Source organism: Cimex lectularius, unplaced genomic scaffold, assembly GCF_000648675.2.
Source record: "Cimex lectularius strain Harlan isolate CLEC.00 unplaced genomic scaffold, Clec_2.1 scaffold309, whole genome shotgun sequence".
Taxonomy (NCBI): domain Eukaryota; kingdom Metazoa; phylum Arthropoda; class Insecta; order Hemiptera; family Cimicidae; genus Cimex; species Cimex lectularius.
Genome location: NW_019392962.1, coordinates 257819 through 280783, shown reverse-complemented (window position 1 = coordinate 280783; position 22965 = coordinate 257819). Strand labels below are relative to the sequence as shown.

General features: G+C 35.0%; 2 protein-coding genes and 1 non-coding gene across 3 annotated transcripts in view; 2 read left to right on the top strand and 1 right to left on the bottom strand.

Moving 5' to 3' along the window:
* LOC106672030 (metabotropic glutamate receptor 2-like) overlaps window positions 1-12698 on the top strand; it is a 136613-nt gene extending 123915 nt beyond the window's left edge. The window contains exons 8-12 of the mRNA XM_014403111.2: window positions 6645-6807; window positions 10595-10808; window positions 10869-11020; window positions 11088-11202; window positions 12189-12698. Coding sequence (XP_014258597.1) covers window positions 6645-6807; window positions 10595-10808; window positions 10869-11020; window positions 11088-11202; window positions 12189-12289 — 745 coding nt within the window. The 3' untranslated portion in view covers window positions 12290-12698. The remainder of the gene's footprint in view (window positions 1-6644; window positions 6808-10594; window positions 10809-10868; window positions 11021-11087; window positions 11203-12188) is intronic.
* Window positions 11719-11791, top strand: Trnad-guc. The gene has a single exon. It is a non-coding gene; the product is annotated as a tRNA-Asp (tRNA).
* A 3762-nt stretch (window positions 12699-16460) lies between the features above and the next one.
* Window positions 16461-20319, bottom strand: LOC106672044. The gene is made up of 6 exons (XM_014403139.2): window positions 19716-20319; window positions 19539-19654; window positions 18543-18693; window positions 18084-18468; window positions 16753-16931; window positions 16461-16696 (listed from the first exon to the last, which is right to left on the bottom strand). Exons 2-6 carry the CDS (start codon window positions 19611-19613, stop codon window positions 16530-16532), a joined length of 957 nt encoding a protein of 318 aa, XP_014258625.1. The 5' UTR covers window positions 19614-19654; window positions 19716-20319; the 3' UTR covers window positions 16461-16529.
* Window positions 20320-22965: the final 2646 nt, after the last annotated feature.

The following is a 22965-nucleotide window of genomic DNA, read 5'->3' as shown; positions in this document are numbered from 1 at the left end:
GAAAATTTGAACGGTTGTAGGTTGAGATGGAGAGTTGGTGTCCGAGTGGATCGAAGTCATGATAGCTCCAGCGGTAGAACAGCGACGTATTTAGCCGAAGGTTGTTGGTTCGAATCACGCTCGTGACGCTAGTTTTTTTCATTTCTACCAATACCTTACATAAAGATTAATTAATTGAAATAGTCATTATTTTAGTCAATAGTACCACAAAATATAATGGGTTATAGAAGATTTTAAATTTATGTAGCTTAAAGAGCTAACATACTATTTGTGATTTGAAAAACTTTTCTTCATATTCACCGTGTATTCTATGTTTTAAAATTATCAGATATCAGATGTAATTTGTCTAAAAAACATAAATTTTACTATATGGTATAATTGGTTTAAATTTAATTTATTTATTGCTATATGTACAAAACAATTATAGATTGAGCAAGCAAAGCAAAGTAAGGTTACGTAAAAATGACTGACCTGTCAGGCCAAGAGACAGGAGAGATACGTGGCAGTGTTGGCACTCTCTTTTATTTTACTGGGAGGGTTAAGATAGGAAGCTCGAGACCGTCGTCGTTTTAAAATGCTTGAAGGATTATAAGAGTTGAACGTTGAGGAAAGAGAATGATCTAGTCCGTTAGGGTTGGAATGGAAATTGACGAAGCAAATTCGGGTAAGGTTCTTCACAATTGGGATTTCAAATGCTTTATTGATCATTGGTGATGTAGAAGGGAGCATTAAGGACGTGGCGGAGAACTTTGAACTGAAAGGATTGGCTTCATCGGATGTTGGAGGATTTGGCCGAACCCCACAGTTCGACTCTGTTTAGTCCAAATCCGTCTGATGAGTTTTTAAAAGGGGTTAGTTTGTTATGCTTAGTGTTGATTATGGTCCGAGAATATGTCTGATTACTCCATATCTTTTGTTAAATTTTTGTCGTTTTAATCACTCATGTGGTTTCGATATAAGTCTGCATTCTAATTACAGCCCAAAGTAGCGTACTTGGTTGGATAGTGTTATTATCTTGTTGTCCATGAATTCGAACTCGGGACCTTTTCCTCCTAGTGATGGGGCCAACTTCCCACTATTACGAATCGCCTGTGTTGATAAAGGCCTTGCCAAAATATCTTGTACTTCATTTAGGAAAGGGTTCCGTCTTGCAGCAATGACAATATTTCTGTCCTCCCTTAGCGTCGTAATGCGCTGAGATCCACTACCAGACCTCTTATTGGCACTTCCACTCTCTGGGATTCTCATTATTATTGAGTCTTCGAGGTCACCGGCAAGTAGATACCGCAGGGACAGTTGGCGTATCTCAAAGAGACCAAACGCCAACTAACTCTCCAACTAACGCCGGTGACCTCGATAACTCATTTTCACAATAACATACTGCAAACTTCTGGTTCAAGATTGTCTTTCCATGGTTAAATAGAATACAACTTAATTAAAATGGAGAAAAGTTGTTAGTTTGAAAATGAGTAATCTTCATGTTTAACTGTCTTAAGTAATCCGTTTTTCACAATGAGGATTAACAATATTGTTAAATTAACCATTTGTTTGTTTTTGGTTTATATTTTCTATTTTGTTTTGTCCAACTGACAAGAATATATCATTAATTTAATTAGAATTATAATGAAACGAGCTGATAGTATATAAATAAGATCTTCGAAACTTTTCTTTTTAATTGGATCTTACCTTCTGTCCAAAAAGAAATATCTATTAAGGGGGACTTATTTTGCTGGAGTTATATATTTTAATTTTAAAAAAATTTCCTTGTACTTGAGAGGTGATATAATGTATTCTACGATAATGACAAGATTATTAAATTATTATTTTTTTAAACAAAACAAACAAACAAAAACTCTTAACATACAAAGGTACATGTGGAATGAGCAAATTTCAGAAAACTATGTACATACGTCCTTGCTATACTATAAATAGTATCGTTTTGAATTTCTTATATTAATTTTAATGTGTGGTGATTAGTGACCGTTAATCGATATTTATTTAGAAATCGTGAGATGCGGTCTGGTGTGATGTAGGTTTCAGAAAAACATTTTCTTTATCGTGCCAACGTTTCGCTCTTTATTGAGATCATCTTCAGGGCCTGGGATTTACAAATAGTGTTTACATATAACAATTACAATTTGGATGTGGAAAAGGGAATTTATACAATGCAAAATATATTTTTTTTATATTCAATCAAAGTATTTCTACTCACTCAAAGTGTTTGTCTTCTGTGTAATTGTGCCATTCTTTCGTGTCGTGTCGAGAGTGCCAGTGAGATTTTGTGTTTAAATACGTTGGATTTTGAAGGGGTGGGGAAGGATGTCGGTATAGAAAAGATATTTTTGTATAAGGAGTCGGCTTCTTTGAGGTGAAAAAAAATGTGTTGGTAATGGTTCGGCCAGATTATCCTTTCATGATTATATATAAAGGGATAAATAGGAAAAGGAAAGCTAAATTGTTGAAAAATTAGACTACGTGAAAAATATTTGATGTGTGGAATGTAATGTAATGATATATGTATGTTATCTATATTGAATTTGATTAATGATATTGGCGTAGCTACGACTGAGTTTACATGTATCTGTTCTGTAATTGATGCTGTGTTTGTTTATCTCGGTTGATATAAACCATTTCTAAGCATAGCTTGAGTAAATAGCTTTCACCCACGCCTAAAATTTACACATGAAATCGAAAACAACAAAAAAATACCATTTTTAGATACACTCGTAATAAAACAACCAGATGGCACATTAATGACAGATTGATATCAAAAACCAAGAAACACAGATCACTACCTCAACTTTACATCTCGCCATCCCCTTCATACAATAACAAACACGGCCAAAGGGTTACTTCACAGAATGATTACCTTAAGCCTTCCACCACAAAAACATAAAGATATACAAACAGATCCTCCATAACAATCTCTACCCTAAGCACATAATTAACAGAATAATCAACAATTACAACTCAACACTAACACCATCCACTATTACTAATAATACTACATTAAGTATATCAAATACAAACATACAAGCATACATTTCCATATCATTTATTCAAGGCCTATCACATAAATTAAACACATTTCTCTCGTCCGATAACTTCAAAATAGCTTTCAAAAATTATAAAACAATTCAAACACTTTTTTACAAAATTAAAGATCCCACATCAATAACAAATAAATCTGACGTAATCTACAAGATCAACTGTTTAAACTGTCCGGCAACTTACATTGGTCTTACATCCCAATATCTGGACAAGATAGTAAAGCAACATATCTATGATTGCAAAAAACCCAAGCAAAGTCCTACAGCACTCGCCAGCCACCATTTTGAACACCAACACAATTTGAACTTCATAAATCCAAAAATATTACATACAGAACAAAACCAATATAAACGTAATTTCTTAGAAATGGTTTATATCAACAGAGATAAACACAGCATCAATTACAGAACAGACACATGTAAACTCAGTCGCAGTTGCGCCAATATCATTAATCAAATTCAATATAGATAACATACATATATCATTACATTACATTCCACACATCAAATACTTTTCACATAGTCTAATTTTTCAACAATTTAGCTTTCCTTTTCCTATTTATCCCTTTATATATAATCATGAAAGGATAATCTGGCCGAACCATTACCAACACATTTTTTTTCACCTCAAAGAAGCCGACGCCTTATACAAAAATGTCTTTTCTATACCGACATCCTTCCCCACCCCTTCAAAATCCAATGTATATAAACACAAAACAGCAAAATCTTACTGGCACTCTCAACACGACACGCAAGAATGACACAATTACACAGAAGACAAACACTTTGAGTGAGTAGAAATACTTTGATTGAATATTAAAAAAAATATTTTTTGCATTGTATAAATTCACTTTTCCACATCCAAAATGTAATTGTAATATGTAAACAATGTTTGTAAATCCCAAGCCCTGAAGATGGTCTCAATAAAGATCGAAACGTTAGCACGATAAAGAAAATGTTTTTCTAAACCTACGACACATCAGACCGCATCTCACGATCTCCAAATAATAATAATTTTTATATATGATCATGATTAAGATGAAAAAGCTAATTTCACGAGTGGGTTTCGCGCCCACGACATTCGGCTTAATACGCCGCTGCTCTAACCACTTGAACAGTAATAGTGTCAGGATGTGTCAGTATGTCAGCGAATGATATATCGGAAATGAATAATAAATGATTTATATTAATGATACATTAATTAAATTCAATATCAACAACGTCAATAACATTCACAAAAACATATAATATAACACACAAAACAATCATTACAGTCCTACATAGTCTTATTCTTCAACAATTTGGCTTTCCTTTCCCTAATTATCCCCGTCTGTATAATCCTGAAAGGATAATCAAGCCGAACCATTACCCACCCTTTCCCATTTTCCGCTCCTTTCACCTCAAAGAAGCCGACTCCTCATATAAAAATGTTTTTCCTAATTAAAACAGCGATATCTCACTGGTACTCTCAACACGACACACAATAATGACACATCAACTAGCATTGTATAAATTCATTTTTTCACATCCTACATATATTTGTATAATTTAAACAATTTTTATAATCTCAGGCCCTGAAGATGATCTCAATAAAGATCGAAACGTTGGCACGATAAAGAAAATGTTATTCTGAAACCTACATCACACCAGATCGCATCTCACGATTTCTAAATAAATTCATTTTAATTAGGGAAGATTACAAATTAAAGTTGATGGTTGATAATTGTATTGTATAATTGTATGTAAGTTGCCTCGTTATGCTGATCCTGTAGAGAGAAGAAAATAGTTTCGACCTCGAGGAATGCTATTCTTGAATATTGGTCTCCGATGTTGAAAAGAGTCCTCTTGTATGATCCTTGACCAAGGATGTCTGATTTAGTGCGGCTAATCAGCTCCCAAAAAAAGTCCTGTCTTCACCCGGTACCGATCATAACTCCCCCGTAGGGGGACCGCGGTAGCCGAGTGGTTAGCATGAGAGACTCTCACGCCGCGNTTACAAAATACATAAAATATAAGAAATAAGTTTACAACTGATTAAACGCTTTTGCGTCAGGTTTAACCGAAAAAGACGAAATTTGTATTTAATTTTATCATAAGATATTGAACATAATAAAGTATTAAACATAATATATATGTATAAAGTTTAAAAAAATTATTTTTATAGAGGAGGACATAACGTCTAACTACAGTTTGAGTGGCGCGGACGAGGAGTCATGACCACTTTACAATACATTTTGCAAATTAACCTCAAATAAAAATTTTATGGGCAATATAGAGATTCGAACCCAGAAGCGCTAGGCTATTAATAAAAATATGATTCTGACCCAATAACATTAGTCGTTCAACGCTGATAAAAAGTGAAAACGTTTTCCGATAAAAAGTGACTGCATAAGATTGAACGAAATTTTTTTAACGAATTTAGGTACAAGAACTTTTTTCAAACGTTTTCTAAACTCTCAACACGACACGCAAGGATGGCACAATTACACAGAAGACAAACACTTTGAGCCCTGAAGATGATCTCAATAAAGATCGAAACGTTGGCACGATAAAGAAAATGTTTTTCTGAAACCTACATCACACCCGACCGCTCTCACGATATCTGAATACCTGTTTTCTAAACTCTTTTCAATTAATTAATCTTTAAGTAAGGTGGTTAAAATTAAAAAGTCATTGTCACGAGCGGGATTCGAACCCACGACCTTCGGCTAAATACGCCGCTGCTCTACCACTTGAGCTACCGTGACTTCGATCCGCTCGGACACCAACTTCCCATCTCAACCTCACGTTTTGGAATTTTTTCCTCATTNCAACCCAATAAGATGGTTTTGCTGTGATGCCCTTAAAAGAGTAATGCTTGGTGGTAATAATTGAATTTGCTTTCTCATCAAGAACATTTAGATCAAATTCCATGTGTTATTTGTTTTCCAAACATAAATGTTGCAGTTTGACATAAATAAAAAAATTGCCAGTTAAAGCTATAGTTATAACTATAAGTTATAGTGAATTCTACATTTTAAGTTAATCGGACTTGGAGATGATCGGTACGAAACTTTCCCTTTACATTTTAGACAAACTAAAAAAATATTATAAATATGCAAAAAAAGGTTGATTTAAACTCAGCATTCGTGATATGTTATTACACAACATTGGTAACTGACATCTTTGGTTATTCTTATAAAAAGAGTACGTCATTTTGATGGAAACTCTTTGAAATAACAAATTCAAATTAAACAATAACAAGGAAGAAAATCATATTTGCATTACATTCACGAAACAATTCAATATAGATAACATACATATATCATTACATTACATTCCACACATCAAATACTTTTCACATAGTCTAATTTTTCAACAATTTAGCTTTCCTNAATACCTGTTTTCTAAACTCTTTTCAATTAATTAATCTTTAAGTAAGGTGGTTAAAATTAAAAAGTCATTGTCACGAGCGGGATTCGAACCCACGACCTTCGGCTAAATACGCCGCTGCTCTACCACTTGAGCTACCGTGACTTCGATCCGCTCGGACACCAACTTCCCATCTCAACCTCACGTTTTGGAATTTTTTCCTCATTTTTTAAACTTTTACAGGTTTGGCGCTGGGTTTTGCTTTGCCGTCGTTTACGCCGCACTGCTCACAAAAACGAACAGGATTTCGAGGATCTTCAACGCAAGCAAACGAACGGCCAAAAGACCCAACTTCATCACACCTCGTTCTCAGCTGATCATCTGCTCCGGCCTTGTATCAGTTCAGGTAGTGATGCAATTTCAAATCGATAGTTTTAGGAGGTTTTTTTTATTATTTAAACTTCTAGGGCGTACATTGAAATAGTAATAGTAAAATGAACGATAATTCTAACACATGTACAATATTTATAGTTTGATTTTTTTTTAAATTAAAGAAATTAAAGAGAGAGAGAGAGAGACGGTACGAGAGAGCGAGGGTGAGGGGGAGCGAAAGGGAAAGTAAAAAGAAAGAGAGTAGCGAGCGAGAGAGAGAGTAGGGAAGGACGAGACGAGACATACAAAGAGGTCAGATCAAATCAAATAGATTATATTGAGAGCCCAACAAGAGATAAGCAAATAGGAACAGGCTAGACAGGCAAATCGAGTAGTAGAGAGAGACGATGTACCATGTCTTGAAGACGTAATAGGTATTAAGATTGAGTTAGTCACCTCAAACTGTATGGAGTTAATCAGTCATGTGTATGAATGTGGGGTATGGAGTTTAATTGGAATGGGAGTTCTAATTGAGTCTTATTGATGGCTTATGTATCAATTGACCCGTTTCCAATGGGAACGGGATCTGATAAATCATTTAGCCGCACCAGATACTGATTTGTTTGAGAGTTGTTAAATTCGGCCGGTTGCCGTTCTCGATGGGTGCCAGAATCGAATCAGATGAGTCAATTTTCACAGTTTGTCCTACGAGGCGGACACGAGATCTTGTGAATGATACACCTGTAAATAGGACGTTTTTTCAGATATCGGAGCAGATCGTGACCCTTGATCGGTTTCATCCTATCGCACAGGTCGCGCATGTTCCCGAATGCGACGCCATAACTAACTGAAGCTGATTCTCGAACTTGATCCGTCGTGAGACGCTCCTGGTCGTACAAATCGTCTTATAAATATATCTGGGTTCGGGCAAGGTCGAGAAGCCATCAGAGAGGGGCCCGAAAGGACACCTTGGGATGTCGGGTAAACGGCGGGAGTAAGCGATACCTTGGAGCCAGGGGCGACGGTTCGACCGGGATTTCGACTTCGCCGACGTAATGGGGCTTATCACGGAACCCTGCCAAACCCGTAAGGACCCGATCAACGGGACAGAGAGATAGAACGAAGCAGATGGACCTAGAGAGAAAAAGAGAGATAGAGAGACAATGGGAGAGAGAGAGAGTGAGAGAGAGAGAGAAAGAGAAAGGCAGGCAGAAAGAAAGGAGAATGGAAGAGAAGTGTTTGTCTTTGTGTGTGTGTGTGTGTGTGTGTGTGTGTGTGTGTGTGTGTGTGTGTGTGTGTGTGTGTGTGTGTGCTGAGAGAGAGAAAAATTAGGAAAGACAGAAGAAACAGATAAAGAAATAAATATGTTAGGTGATAGAGAAAGGAGGAAAAGAAAGTACGAGAGAGAAAATAAGGAGAGAGAGAGTGATAGAGAAGGAATTTGTAGTGGTAGTAATTATTTTAGTGTAAATTAATTTTGTCATTTAAGTTTGTCTTATATACATTTTAATTTTAAATTTTAATTAAGAAAATTGCAAATCATTGTACTTTACGCTTAGACGGACCCAAATTTTTTTGCACCGTTCAAGAAACGTTCCTTTCCTAAATTGGTCGCAAATTTGTCACAAAAAGTCAACATTTCATGAAAAATCAACACGTTTATTGAATATTATAACTGACGAGAGAATAGCAGTCGAACAAATTAATCAATGAGACCGCAGGACATTAGATAACGGGGCTTAAAATCTATAGATTAACTAAACAATGGCGCTAACGTGTCATTAGTAAAGATTTACGAGCCTTAGCAAGATAATCCGTCTGACGTACTGACGCAATTAGTTAAATTATTTGCGATAATGAGGAAGACGATACAGCTAAATTATTTGAACGGGTCGGGACAGAAATATTTTTCATTTCTTCAACTAATAATCCCACATTCGAAAAAAATTTATTTTGAATATATAAATCCACAATTATCTAATTGTTTAACTGTTCAAAAAGTTCAAGAGCTAAACTTTGGCTCAACGAATCACGGAGAGAAAACGAGGTTGTTCCAGATGGGGGAGAAATTGCAACTATGCACATATTTACCTACTAATAATTAAATCTTGAAAAGTTTTTGATGTTAACGTGTTTTTGTTTAATGTAAATTGTTTTAATCTTTGTGTTTCGCGATGTGAAGCTGAAATTGTTGGGATTTTTATTCATGCAGGTGAGGTCCGGATACATTCTCGGTGTTTATATTTTTGTTATCTATGTCTACTACTACTACTACTACTATATGTCTTTATTGTTTAANCACAGTTCATATCCTGCTGCTTGAAGTGTTTGTAGTTTAAGTTAAACCGATCCCCCTGACACTTAATTATCCACTGCATGCTATCTAAGGGTAGCGAGAGATCCATTTGGGGATTTGAAAAGAAGCTCTCTATGGAGTGGGAAACTGTCTGAATTGGCCAAAGCTGTGTAATATTGTCTCTTTATATTGTCACAAATGGACCGTCTAACTAGTTTCAAACCATATTGTTCGATATTGTTCCGGTCTAAGGACAAGTCCAAATTAAATTGCATGATATGCCTTTTTATTTCCTTAAACCAATACATTTCCTTATCTATAATCTGCTTGGCTAGGATCTTCGGGAGTCTATTATCTGGTAGGGATAAAGTTATTATTATGTAGTCGAAGTTTCACAGTGAAGGGAAAAATTGACAGGAGATCCGTCTCAGCATAGAGGAAGGCTGTGGGGGCGTACTGAGGCAGCCTGAACAGCCTCCTGATGAAGAACCGTAGAAACCCCTCTACCTGTCCAAACATCTCTCCTCCCCAAACCTGAGCGCCGTAGCATAAAATAAACCTGCTGACTGTGTTAAATATTTTTAGCTTAGTCGGGTATGCAATATCGCCGTTGTTTATAAGAGGTCTCCAGATAGAATTTAGTTCCATCCTTGCTCTATCCACCGCATCCGTAACATGTTTGTTCATTGACAGTGCCGGCGTGAGTCGGATTCCCAAATACCTATACTCATTCACCCCTCTCACTTTTCGCAGGTCTACCCCCATTTCTGAACACCATAATCTTAGATTTATTCAGATTTATTCTTAGGTTCCATCTGAGGCAGTACTTTTGTAAAGACCTGATCATTCCCTGTAAAGAGGCAGGGTGTGAGGCGAGTAAAACTATGTCAATGTCATCTGCATAAACTAACAACTTGATTCTGCCACTACCCTCCACATATACACCACCATCTAAGCATGCCTCCAAATCATTAATATATAATGAAAAATCTATGTCTACCTAGTTTCATTATCTGTTATTCACCGTTTACTTACGGTCTTTTTTATCGTAATATTTGAATTAGCATTCGCCTCTCGGATCTAGCACTTCCCTTTCCATCCGGATTGTACAACTCTGCTGTTTTTTAATATTTTCAATATTTACATACATGTTTCGCCCGGCTCGAGTACAAGGCAAAGCCGAAGAAAGAAAAATTTATGAGTGAATGTAAAAGGCGGAGGTTAAATATTATCTTAGGAGACAGACATAAACCGTTTTATGCCCCTTCTTTAACCGAAATGCGTCTCGGCGGCCTCCGTGAATTTATAACGGCCCCGGTGAACGTGATGAAATCAGAAACGAATCATCTCGATATCTTTCTTGGCAAAGGTTTCAATGATTTAACAATAGAAGGTAAAGAGCTGACGCCCGCCCGAAATATGCTTGCATAAAAAAAATCTCTTTAAATATAGGGTGAAGAAGATTTCGTTGAATAAAGGGTAATTTGTACTTTGCCGAGTATTGAATATTTGTCGCCCATTCTAGGTGTTGGTCAATGTTGTTTGGATGTTGGTTTCTCCGCCGAAGGCCATCCATCATTATCCGACGAGGGAGGACAACCTGCTCGTCTGTTCGTCCTACGTCGACGCGTCTTACATGATCGCCTTCGGCTACCCCATCTTCCTCATAGTCGTATGCACCGTGTACGCGGTCCTCACGAGGAACATCCCCGAGGCCTTCAACGAATCCAAGCACATAGGTGGTCATCGAGTCGAAACCGAATCCTTGTAAGTGTTTCTAAAAATTGAAAACGTTTCAGGATTCACCATGTACACGGCGTGCGTGATCTGGCTCGCTTTCGTCCCCTTGTACTTCGCGACGGTGAACCACATACCGATGAGGATCATAAGCATGTCGGTCGCCATCAGCTTGTCGGCTTGCGTTACCATCTTCTGCTTATTTTCACCAAAGGCAAGATTGGAAAATCCCTTCTATAGAAATTCATGGTTAATCCTTGCTTTGCTTTATTTTTATGCAGTTATACATCATAATCATAAGGCCAGAAAGGAACGTGAGGCAGAGCATGATGCCTAACTACAAGCAGTGCGTAAACAAAACTAGCTCAACTGGAAATAAGTCATCAAATATCCCTAGTAAGTAATTTATGTTATAAATTCTCACAATCTTGAAGAAAAAGAAACAAATAATATTCTAATGATATTTTCAAAATTTCCCTCTGAAAATAAGCTAGATAAAAGATATCTCTTAAATTCTAGAAAGTTTGATTTTTTCAAACTTGTAGAAAGGTTTTTCAGTGTTATTTACTAGACCGAATACCTCGAATTTTTCTACTTTTTCACTACTATTTTTCAAAAAATTTCTCTGTTCTCCAATCATATTGTCTACGATGGATCTATCTTCGCTGGTTTGGTCGCCGTCTACAGTGCTGTGCCTGTTGTTGATTCATTTATTCATGAGTTTGTACATTTCTAACAAGTTAAATTCACTAGTTTCGTGGTCCGCTTGACCAACTAACATATTACAATTAATTAAGGTTTTCAGTTGAGATAAAAAAGTCAATGACACGAGCGGGATTCGAACCCACGATCTTCGGCTTGATACGCCGCTGCTCGAGCTGAGATGGGAGGTTGGTGTCCGAGTGGATCGAGGTCACGATAGCTCAAGTGGTAGAGCAGCGGCGTGTCAAGCCGAAGATCGTGGGTTCGAATCCCGCTCGTGCCATTGACTTTTTTATCTCAACGAAAACCTTTATTAATTGTAATTTCTAACAAGGTTAGGAAACTGACATGGGATCACAGGCTTTTTACGAAACTTTTCTTTTGCGATAATAGATCGAAAATATTAGACCGTGTACATGCGTTCTTGCCAATGAGCCGATAAAAATACATAAGTGTATATTTGAAGTCATTTAAGTAATTTTTTACCTGCATTGTTCACGTATTTCAAGGTTATTATAATTATATCATTTTGATAACCCCAATACCAAAACCTCACAAGTCCCCCTGTGCCCCATCGTGTTATAGACCAACAAGTCAACTTCAGGCCCAGCGCTGACAGACCAAACTGATCGTGAACGACCGAAGAGGTCCATGACCAAAATGACTTTCTCTGTTTCTAGGTTCTACGAAACCTGAGAGCAAAGACGTGCCCAAGTTGGAAAATAGGGAAACTCAGACGGAATGCGACGGAGAGAAAATCGCCGGGGAGAATAAAAAATAGCGGACGGGTGGAAAACATAACTTGAACGGTACCAAATCTGCCCCCGTCTGAGACTCCCACAATGGGGGTGATCCTCGCATCTCCGGGCGGTCTCGGATTGCGATAAAATGGGAAACAGGGCCAAAACCCCTCCGGGGGACGATATGAACCGGCCCGATACTTCCAGGCCGCCGTAACTTACACAGGGTAAAATTGTTCGATGTGTTGTAAAAGTCGGAGTTGCTCATTTTTCGCCAGACTCGATTTTTATTTGACTTCGACGGCGCGGCGTCATATTTGATATAGCTAACAATTTTAACTTTCATGAGAACAAAACTTTTAGACATGGCAATACACCCTCAAAATTATATTCTTCGGATTTTTCCCCCTTAAGCTTAATGAAAATTTATTGCATCTTGTTTAAAAATAGCATTTGTACTTTCATGAGATAAAAGTTTAAATATAACACAAAAATGAAGACACAAAATAAAATAAATTTTTCTCGTCTTAATGAAAATATCTGCAATATCCATTTTTATAAGATGAAAATTTAAACTTAATAATACTAAGACATCACCCAATGATAAATAAACAAAATTATATTACTCGGATCTACCAAGAAAAGCATACTAAGTAATTTTATCTTGTTTAATATAGTTTGTATTAAAACTATCATCATATATTAACTTTCAAAAGAATATTGTTTAAATTTTGGCATCTGTATTTTGATTATTTATCCAACTTTACCCATCTAGCAAATTGGAAACTGTTATATTTCTAAAAGCGTACTCACAAGTGTGTAAGTTCAAGATAAAAACTATGTATCAGTGCATAATGTGAGAACTACCACAAGTTCAAGGTATTAAATTGATGGCAACTACATTGAAGATGATGAAATATGAGCATGATAAAAAAACAAGCTAACACAAAAATCGAATTGGTATTTAAAATTGCTATCATCAAAAGTTGTGTTTGTCTTATCCCGTTTTGCCCAGAGTTCATGACTAAAACAATACCTGAGACTAAAAATATAAAATTATCATGTTCAGAAGAAATCCAAATTATTTTGTTTACACTAGCATTGTATGTATTATCTTAACTAGAGCCTATGTTTGTATGCAATTGCATATTCTTTTTACTATCACTTACAACCATGGTGTCTCATTCTGCATATTTTTAGCATTTATGAATAATATTTAGAGAATAGTGCAAATTTGTAACACTTTTGAATACTTGTAAAAATAGAAATTAACTAGGTAACCAAGAACATGAGAGGAAAAAGACAAGAGCTTAACATTTGATTTGGATTTCAGTTAACTTTACAGGAGCAAAGAAAACAAACTGACAGAATAGAAATTTTTTCCAAACCATCTTCAGCTTTTATTAATTTTGGTTAAAATTGACCACCAAATATGGCAACTAGTCGAAACCTGTCTGACAGACATAACATTGGGAAGGACCTACTGGGCTTCCTCAAACTTTTCTAACCAGCTGTTTCTACAGTTTGTTGCCTCTTATTTCTAAGGGGTTTTTTCTTTCCCCCCATCCTACTTTATCTATCACAGTGGTTCTGCCAAAATTCAGACTTTGGTCTGGGCAGAAATATTTTGACATGCTTCATCGTTTTTTTCTGCTTGGTATTCGTTTACCTGTTACGATGTCCAATACGGGATGGACCACAGGACAGTGGTCTGTTTTTGCAAGGGAAGGAATTTGCTGAATTTTTAACCATGGCCTTTAATTAGCATGCAGTATCAACCTATATGATGCTTTACAATTTTTCAATTAATGAAATAGATATATACACAGAGAAAAAACCTATGTACATAAAGGAAAATTTCAATTTCTTCTCCAGGTAGACGTCACAATTTTTGAATGAAAGTTCAGTGAAAAATTGGCAGCAGAGTTTTAAGTGAGCCAAGCCAAAATAACTGACCATTAATACTACAAAAAAATTATATTTTTCACCCACCTAAACATACTATGGGTAGACAGACCAGAACTTTTGACCTACTGAACACTGAAATGAAATAGTTAAACAATTAAATACTATATTATTGCAAATATTAACATGCATCAAATACCATGTAATGATTTAGACAAAATTAAAAATTATATGAAATAATGTGATGAATAGAGGAGTATTTATTCTTATTGAAAGTATGAAAATGATTTGATTGGACCTAAAATATCATCATGTCAAACAATTCATAAGAAGTGAACATAAATGATTCATTTCATTTGCATTAAAATGTCCAATAATACAATAAGTAATTAGTGCGAATTTCAGCAACTCTGACTTATGCAAAAGTGATAAATTCCATTAAACAGATTTTGTAAAAATAATTAACTATTTATTATTATTTCCCCTGCTGGCAGGGTCAAAAAATTTTATATTGCAGTATGTACTAAACTTCATCTATTTTGAAAAAGTTCATCTTTTTTGTTATTCTTTCCTGCATTCATGTTTGTGATTAAAAAACATATTTTATGATATGTTATTTTATAAATGCAAAAGTTTATAAGAGTTCGTGTTCTGGTAAAGTTGTCTACTACAGTAGTATACAGTACAGTAGTACACAACTGTACCATGCATATTATGAGAGGAGAAAAATCAATTGTTGCTCATTTAAACTTTTTATTAGTGGGGGAGGGACGTGGCCACAACGGTTTAGGTGTTGACACAGTGCTCATCACCGTAAGGTAAAGGTCCAGAGTTCGAATCCAACTGCCCCGCATTCAAACCCGATTTATTTTTTAATACCAACACCTCGAGGTTTTTCCCTCTAACCCTATCTATATTTATTATTATTTTTTTTTTTTTTTACTTTGTATTATTTGTAAATGGTGTTTAAAGAAGGCAATGTTATGAAGTTGAACCTTTATAAATTTTGTTTTACCCTTGCTCTAAGAATTGTTTTAAAAAGATCAAAATTATTTAACAAGCCAAACAATATGTGAACAAATGTAATTTACCAACTTTTTACCTGATAATAAATTATAAATATGTTCATTTTTATGGAAGTATTATAGGATAGAGGAATGGATGGAATTATATTTGAATTGTATATTTAATTCATAATTAAAGACTGCTAAATAAAGTATTTTGTGTTGATATTGTGTTCAAAACAAAACCAAAACCCTGACAAACATAAAAATATGCACTCAAAGAAAAAAACAAGATACTCATACTTTGTTGTTTGTTTCAAACTATATGTATATTTTATCATTATATTAATTACAACATACGTATTTTAATGTAAAAACAAATTAAACGAGATCAGAAATGTATAAGTTTAAATAAATATGTTTATGTTGGTTTGAAACAAAATTCAGCAAAACAACAGAAAATGATTTAGTGGTAAATTATAATTTAACTAATAATTTATTACCTGATTTTCTCTTAAGAAAGTGTATTTCCTCCTCTGACCTCGCAGAAGGCCTCAAGCCTTCTAGAATCAGTTGAATAAGTGATCGGATGTCATCTTTTGAAAAAGAATCCCATTTTTCTACACGAGCGGTTTGAAGCTGTTCAACGCTTTTTGGAGGCGGCATGGGATGTGGTAATCCCTATATCTTCCAAAAAATTAGGTGACAACTGACCTGCATGCAGTCGAGCGTTATCATGCATTAACAAGAAGTTGTACCAAATAAATGAAGTGAATGAGACCACAGCTTCCAGAACTTCCTCAATATACCTTATTTACCTCAAAGATCCATTCAACAGTTCTGTACAGGCATGGATGTTTATTTCACCACACGCCATAACTGGCTGACTGTCTTTAAAAAGGCTGCCTCTTGAAGGAAAACATTCCACACATATGGTCACAGTCATCTACCACAAACTAAATTGATACTCATCTGTGAAGAGAACAGCTTCCTATTGTATGTTTTAAGTTTTATTAATTACAATTAATTTAGGATTTTAGTTGAGATGAAAAAAAGTTAATGGCACGAGCAGGATTCGAACCCACGATCTTCGGCTAGATACGCCGCTGCTCTACCACTTGAGCTATCGTGACCTCGATCCACTCGGACATCAACTTCCTATCTCAACCCCACCTTATGAGTTTTCCCTCCTTTTTGTCATTTTTCGAGTTATTTTATTAGTTTTATTAATCTTTACAGTTAGTTATTGTGGAAAATAAAAAAATACAAGTGTCCATTCAGAAATGTTATATAATTTAAAATTAAAATCTGTTCAGATAAAATGTTAATTTTTACAATCGCACAGAAAAAAACTGATTACAAATCAATTTATCTACATCAATGATAATTTGTTACTTTTTCCTATGCCCAATATTGAGTCTAGTTCTTCATACTCGTCATCAGAATCTCCAAACCAATCGGCGCCAAACGTCTGACACACGAATTCGACTAACTGCCGAGCTGCACACCATTTAGCACACCTTTTTGATCTAGCTGTTCCTACATTAACAATAATATGTATACATGTGAAAGTGTAGAAAACGTGCTGGTCTCACCTGTAAACCTCAGGCCACCGAGAGAAATGGAAGCTTTGAAAATATGTGGCTTTGAACTGGGGAGATTCATGACGGTGTACACTGGCCAAGGCACTTGATGTTTGGTGCATCTCTCATTGATATAACCAATAGGATTTTCCAGCATATTACTTCCAGATGTTCTTAAACGGTATCTTTTGCTACATGAAAAAAAAAATATATTTTGAACAAACAAGACTGTTACAGCCCAAAATTGCCGACAAAAATATTTTTGCATGTTGCTCAGTGGAGACGAGACTGGGAAAAAATTATTTAAATAATAAACTTAAAATAAAAAAGGTTTGGTATCAAAAATAAAGAGAAAGGAATCAAAGTTGAATAATAAAATAATGATAATAATAATAATAATAAAACTCCCAGCTAGGAGAAGAGAGGAAAACCAACACCTAATAATCTCAGCTTACCCTGAAACCCCAGGAAACCACACAGAGGGTTGGTTTTGTATTAAAAAAAAAATAAATAAAATACACTCGAATTATACAACAAAAATTATTATATATATATATATATAATTTTTTTTTGTCTGTTTGTTTGTAAATCCTCCCCCCCTATATATCTCCTATATCCAGGATCCCATATCTTATATATATGGGAGGGGGGGATTTACAAACAGACAAAAAAAAATGTACAAAAGTCTCATCCAAGTCAAACAAACAAAACTTATTTCCTGGGAGCCACTGCTGCTCATTCTTGATGTTCATCTGACAGTTTTTCTGGAGAGCCTTCTTCCTCATCCCGGAGGTGGGAAAGTCGTCCTTGTTACAGCACGAATCACCTTTTCTGATTCATTATCCAGGATGTCTTCAGCCACACGAAGGAAAACCTGATAAACTGCTGACATTGTCACTCTCCTTTTATTGTCTTGAGCCTACTGGACTGTTCCAGGATGATGGGAAAAGCCTCAAATCCCCTTCTGGGATCCATCCTGATCACTCAGTCGAGGATAGACAACAGACATGAAGAGGAAAGTCCAGTGAAACGTCGACGCCTATTCCCAGTTCGTCTCTTGTCTGCCGTTTTGCCCTATCTTATTCGCTTCTCCGCCAGTGCCCCACACTTCTGCTATTTTTGTTTATTTTCTCGTTTTTGTATTTTAAGTTAGCATTTTCTTATACAAAACTCACCCTCGTTTATATGTGGCCAAATTAGATCTTGACTTGGCTGCTTTGTTTTCCCTGGCTTTCCCCTCCTCAAGGTTACATGATACTTTCCAATGCTGGGGGGCATTTATCTTAACATTTTTTTTACAAAAAAGTTGAAGAAAAAATAAAAATGTAAAAAATCTACACTACCTTTTGTCAAATATCTCGTAGTCATACCACAAAAATGCCAAGTTGTTTGTTCTATTCTCAATGCGCTTCATCAATGGCTGTCCAATATCGTCGATGTTCCTCAATTCAAACCTGGCCTTTTTACAAGATTTAAACAATTCATCGCTTTCTGTTAGATCATCAAGAGGCTCCATTTTGATTGGGACAAGGTTTTTTACATCACAATCAATATCTTTATAGCACGCGATTTGATTTTTGGCAGTGGGCTCATGCTTCGGTACATCATCTATAGCCATTTGATCGGGCTCGACGTTGATGTCAAAATCTACTTTGAAGCCTAGCTTCTTCAACGCGTTCACAGCAGCATGGTACTTTGCAATTTTTTTATTGTAGTATTTGCCAACTCCTGAAACAACATGGCAAATCAAAGGCAAAACAGACCGATTACTTTAAAAAAATAAAATAAAATAAAAATCAAACCAGTGACTTTGTTTCGAACAGTAACAGTGCATACAAATACTTTCATTCCATATTTGTCAAAAGAAGAAAATTTATATATCGGTCCTTCTCCTCTAAAAAGCTCACTCAATATTTTTAATGGTGATTCATTTGGATTCAATAATTTAACATCCTAAAACAAAACCAAAAGTTTAAAGAGTATAGTAATGACATGAATTGAATAGATTTGTAAATTTAAAATACTAATAAATTATCAGGAAAAATCAACAGACTTATGCATAATCTATGACCAATTTTCATTAAAGAAGTTCAATTCGATCTCGACAATCACAAAAACAAGCAATCATCAGACTATTCCAAAATCAGCAAAAACGGTTATGAATAGCAAAACTAAACTATTCACTAAGAACAATGAGGTTCAACTTCTTAGCAGATATTCAACTTATAGAAAAAAATGTAACCATCCCCTCAATCCTCGTTTTCTCTTCTGTTGCCCTATGTACACGGTGTGGTGGGGCCTGGCACAGTCCTGGACTGAGGGATGTCTCCACAGACTGAGATCAAAGTGAGATGATTCCTAGACACACTCCCCCCCCCCGTGATAAAGCCCTATGCGCATTGAAATGTTCAAAAGAAAGTTGTAAGAGATCTGTGAGGTGAAGTCCTTTCCCCACCTCTGCGGTTCGTGTGACTGGGCCTCTGTTGCTGCACAGACTTAAGGGTTAAAGTCAATAGACTGATAAAGTCACTTTTTTTTTCCAATTTCATAAATTTTGGTCCTTTAGCTTATACTTTCTTTTTTTTAATAGATTTACTTTTTTATTGTTATTCTGTTTACTATCTACTTTAGACTTTTGTTAAAATTTCAACTTAAGACTAACAAAAATAAACTATAAATCTAGGCATATTGCATAACAGCCTAAAAATACGAACTCTTTTTGTATTGTCACATCGTTTTATGATTTAAATTTAATTTTGTTGGTTTAAAAGAAATGAAAATAAAAAAAAATGCCGTACATCGTCTACATCAATTGGCACATCCAACTCCATCATACCAAGACTGGCGTCCGGACTCAACTTCGGCACTTCCATTCTTCGCCAATGGTATAAAAGTTCGCACCACTTGATACGGGCTGAAAAGAAAAAACTAAGCTATTCTTCTGTGATTAAATAAATTTAAGAACTTAAACAGACCTAACTTCAGGAGCCAGAAGATTGGCCAATATTCGAAAGAAAATGGAGGTCCAACGGTCAATTTTCAAACTTTCGGAACGAGAAGACTTCCTATCAAATAGTTAGACTTATTTCTCCTTATTTGCGACCGGGCTCAAGCGGCAGCAGAGTGTTATTAACAGAATCTGTTAAAATTCAAGAAACAAATTTGACGAAGTTAAAATTCGGTTATTCATTTTTCAAAATAATCGAAAAAGCTGCTCGGTTTCGATTATTATGGGAGATAACTGTGATGACGTAATTTTTTCCTGACGGATTTATTTTTATAAAAGGGTACGACAGATTCTAGAAACAGACTTTAGAAAAATGAAAAAATTGTTTAACAATGGTCGGTAAATTAAAATTTTATGTATATTTTATGACCATCGGCCATCGTAATAAGAGTAACCCTTCTGCCTGGATCCTGGTATTTTTGTGTCATCCTCCAAAAGTTTACGACTTGCAAATTACGCATAGAAAATATTACTCTTTATTCGTGGCTTGCCAACATTAAAAACAGACTGAAATGTCTCAAAACAAAACTGCCAACGTGTTTATATCGTGAAATTTTATCATAGGCAGACAAGCAAACATTTTTCTTAAAATCAAAATAATTCCATATCTAATTTAAATAAAACAGAAATTTCATAATCATTTGAAGTGTTATACATGTTTGTATAAATTTTATTAAGAATTTGAACAACTTAATTTTAAAACTGTCCAAGTGACTGCTAATTATATTTTTTCTTCCTAATTTAAAGAGATAAGAAACTCTTTTACGGACAGATTAGATTGGGAAATTGTTCCAGATATACCTCGTTGTTTAGATTTTTTTTATCGTCAATTTTTTTTTTTTTTAAATTTCAAAATGTTATAACAAAAAGCACAGCCCAGTTTTTGGCACTTCATTTATCTTCAGTGTTTGCATGTTATGCATCAGTATTGTTATTTTCACATGCCAGTACTTAAAAGAGACACAACTGACAAAATGATACAGATAAAGACGGAAAATTGAGCAGTAGACGGAACAGGATGATCATGCTAAAACTAGAGGTGTGTTCAGCATGTGCAATTCCTTGGCTGCATACTGAGGGCACGCATGAATATCATCGGATATAAGAATTGTGCTTGAACATGGCAGTATCTGGGGTCCCTTGTTCAGGTTCTTGTAGGAAACAGGGTTCTTTTATTGGATCTAGTAATGATAGCTTTGTGTCCCTAGCATGTGTTGACAGTGAATGTATTTATTAGCATGATTGAGTAGTGTGAGCGGGTTGAGGGCAGAATATTGAGTACCTCGACTCAGCTCCATATAGCGATCACGTAGGAATGCCACCCGATATGAGAAGTATGCTTGAGCAAGGTAGAGAGTATGTGGGTCCCCTGTTCCATTTTTGGATGAAACGATATTGTTTTATTGTATCTAATAATGATTGTTTTGTGTCCATAGTGTGTGTTGAGGGTGAATGTATTTATTAACATGAATGTGAAGTGTGAGCAGGTCAAGAGCGGAATATTGAGTGCGCCCTTCAACCCTGTTAGGTTAGTTAATAGGTGTAAAAGGTGATGGAGGAATATTGAGTACTCCACTAAATTGAGTCAATGGTATGTAAATAGGAAAGAACATATTTAAGAATGAGTGAGAGCATGAATGGATTTAAGAAGTGATGGGTGTTGGGCACTAAAATGTCCTAGCTGTTGACAGCACCCGCAGCCCAACCTCAGTGGCTGGACAAATAAGACCGATTATTGATTCCATACCGCCATCACCCAGGATGGGTCAATCTTGAGCCCTGCCAGTAGTTTAGTGTAAAATAGAAAAGCTGGAATTACTTGTGTACTGCAAGAAGTTATAGGCTCAACTCTGTACACGTATGTATACACATGTAACTTTGAGCTCGTATAAATCAGCAATCAACAGTAAAATTTGAGGGTCATCGCCGACTTCAAAATTAAAAAAGTTCACTATGAGAAAATTACAAGTTGAATGTGTATGTTGATGCCAAAAATTAAGAGAAAAAACAGAAAAAAACAAACAAGTTTTCAAGCTGGTGAAATACAATAGAAATTACACAACTTTTATTTTTTGTGTAATATGATTTAATAGTATAATTATATTGTAATTGTATTGTATTGTGCAGCTTTTTTTCTTCTTTTTAACTATTATACATCAATTATAATAAATATGTGTATTATTTAGTGACCATTAATGATTATTTGGAGATCGTGAAATGTGGTTTTGAATGATGTAGGTTTAAAAAACATTTTCTTTATTGTGCCAAGGTTTCGATCTTTATTTAGATCATCTTCAGGGAACAAAGTATGTGTTTTGTGTGTAGATGTGCCATTCTTGTCTGTCGTGTTGAGTATTCAAAACACACACTTTGAGCCCTGAAGATGATCTAAATAAAGATCAAAACATTGGTACAATAAAGAAAATGTTTTTTTTAAACCTACATCACACAAAATTTTATAAAATTTTATAGTTGTATTTAATAAATATATGGAAAATTTTAAAAATTATTTTCCAATATCACAAAAACGAATATTCTTTTATAATCTTTTATAGTTTTTATGATGTATACATAGAGTATACTTTAGGCATTTCAAACTATACTTTTAATGAAGATTGTTGTCAATAACAATTAAATAAATCATATTACACAAAAAATAAAAGCTGTGTAAATTCTATTGTATTTAAGCAGCTTGAAAACTTGTTTTTTTTTCTTCTGTTTTTTCTACAACATTTTTCTGATCAAAGACTTAATTTTCAATCTAGATGGAATAGCTTACTATTGTATAAATCCCTCAATTAAAAAAAAAAAAGAAAAAAAGAGAAAAATGTATATTTTTAGACAGTAGATTTTGTCAAATAATTTATTTGTTGAAGGGCGAGGAACTTTAAAAATCGAAGGTATTGGGTATTTTTAAATATTTATTGAAGTATGTATACAAAGGTAACATTGATACATCAATAAAGAAAGGAACGTTTAAGCTTCATACTTGGTTGTGATTATAGACCTTCAGTAAAGAACATGATTTTCTTCACTTAAAATAACATATTATTATAAAAATACTATGTACAAAATTATTTTATCACAGACATAACTATAACATTAATTATTTTCAAGACAACGTACAATTGTTCTTATTGTATTTACAGAATGTGATACTTTCTTTTTTTTTTATATGTGATATTCTTCTCTTGGGTAATACCATGATGATAATGGTA